The sequence below is a fragment of the Nannochloropsis gaditana genome, assembly GCF_000240725.1.
Source record: "Nannochloropsis gaditana CCMP526 unplaced genomic scaffold scaffold155, whole genome shotgun sequence".
Classification (NCBI taxonomy): Eukaryota; class Eustigmatophyceae; order Eustigmatales; family Monodopsidaceae; genus Microchloropsis; species Microchloropsis gaditana.
The window spans coordinates 19,216-21,162 of NW_005803798.1; the positions used below are offsets into that span (position 1 = coordinate 19,216).

Consider the following 1,947-nt stretch of genomic DNA (forward strand, 5'->3'; position numbering starts at 1 on the left):
ACTTTTCGAAGTCTTTTTCGAGTCTTCTTCACCAGACAGCCGCTGGACGGGGGAAACAGAGAAACTCGCCTTCTCCCGCGGTGTTAAGGCGGCCAGGGAGTCCTTGGGGGGATGGAAGGCTCTCCACATGGTCCATACTCCCAGAAGTATCATCAGAAAGCCAACAACCCACTCGAAATAACCTGCTACTCTGTCCATCACCTCGTGTTCGACACTGACGAAGATGCCAGTTACAATGATAAGGCCTGTGCTGTGGCCCAGACCCCACTGAACACCAGCCATGAAAGCTTTGTAAGGCGGGACAGTTGCCGTCAATGCGGCCAACGCTGAGATGTGGTCCGGACCTGAATAAAGGGTAGGGCAAGGGCGTCCGGTGAGTGCCACGCGTCGCTCGGGAGGATTTGTTGGTGGTGGTATTGGTGATAGGTGCTGATGCGTGTACTCAATCCACCTACCAGAGAGGACATGAATAACACCCAAGGCGGCGCCTTGACCAATCAAATGTCCAGCAACACCGGGATCCATCTTGACGCTCGGACGACTTCTGTGTGTGGAATGCCGTGGAAAGAGTCGTGGAGGTCATGATGGGCCGGTCGTGGTTCCTGCTCCAGGCGAGCATGGTATGGCGCGTGACACTCGTTCAGTCATCTCGGCCATGCTCTCTCTTTCCAAACCGAGCGCAACGAGTACGGCGGATTTTCTGGGAGACAAGTCCTTTTTCGATCAGAACCTAGTGATTTCTAGCAGGCAACGTCTACAGTAGCAGTAGTAGCAGCCACGGTAGTGTGAAATGTGGGACGAGCAGTGGGACGGGGCGTGTGCCACTCGACGGTTTTTTACTAATTGCTGCCGAAAAAAATCAAAATTTGGCGTCCTTCAGTCAGGAAATCTCTGAATTTCAGTGCCAGACTAGAGTGAAGTTGGAAAACTAATGTCTAGCGCCTTGATTGAGCGTTAATGGAAATGTTGCGCATGTGGGGAGGGAGCAGGGAACATAATTTTGGCTGTGGGAATGCGGCACCATCATGATGGCGTGTACTACGGCGGGAAAACATCAGATTTGATAACTTGTTTTTTCTATAAGTCAGGTGTTTGCTTTGATGCATGCGGCACCTCTAGCTTCCACCCAACTAGCTCTTCTTTTCCCTTACGCTTCTCTCGACTTAATTAATGCATTGTTTGAGACTTTTAAGAGACGTATACTGAATGCCCACCCGACTCCGTCTTGTCTGGCTGTGATGTGTGTATACTCATGCTGTACTGATTCTCTAATTCTAATTGCACCGCCTGAAGAAAGAGCAAGTTGGTATTGGGTACCAAAATCCAAGCATAAATCTTCTTGACTGATGACGTATTTAACCGAATAAGCCCCAGTTCCTAATGGTAAGGCTTGCTAGCGCTTCCTGTAAAGCTGCCATCCCTGAATCGGGGCACACGTTTCCCTGATGTGTTGAGAGTGGAATAGTGTATCGAGATGTCATAAGTGTGACGAAAGTAATAACAACTGCATGATATGACACCTAATATTCTTGACAGCAATCCCGAATTCTAGCTTGTTTGCACGCGAAAGTGTTTCAATGCTCCTTTTCAATTAATCGTTACATCACAAATATTGACGCGATTTTTGTTCGACATAGCGTGGCTGAACGTACCTTGACAAACATCGCCGCATTGAAAGAAGCAGCAGCAGGTGCTTGCGCCAGGGCGGGCAGGTTTAGCGTCAGAAGTACGTCTGTGCCCGTCTGTTGGAGACGAACATTGACTAGGTATATCCGAACAGGCAACAACGCTGCATCCGCTGCGTGGAATTTGGAGACAGTTTGCGTGCCTACCAGGGCGTATGTGGGGTAGGCTGCCAAATTAGGCACCAGGCTCGTTCCGCTCAAGTCTTCTTTGTATTGGATAGTGTGGAGGAAAAGTTGACAGGGAGATACCCGGAGTTCATGT

General features: G+C 49.6%; 1 protein-coding gene across 1 annotated transcript; it reads right to left on the reverse strand.

The window, feature by feature from the left end:
- Positions 1-28: 28 nt before the first annotated feature.
- NGA_0649600 (uncharacterized protein) lies at positions 29-525 on the reverse strand (the record flags this gene model as incomplete). The annotated part of the gene is made up of 3 exons (XM_005855612.1): positions 29-137; positions 173-344; positions 456-525. The coding sequence occupies 3 exons, from the start codon at positions 523-525 to the stop codon at positions 29-31; spliced, it is 351 nt and encodes a 116-aa protein (XP_005855674.1).
- Between the last annotated feature and the right edge of the window lie 1,422 nt (positions 526-1,947).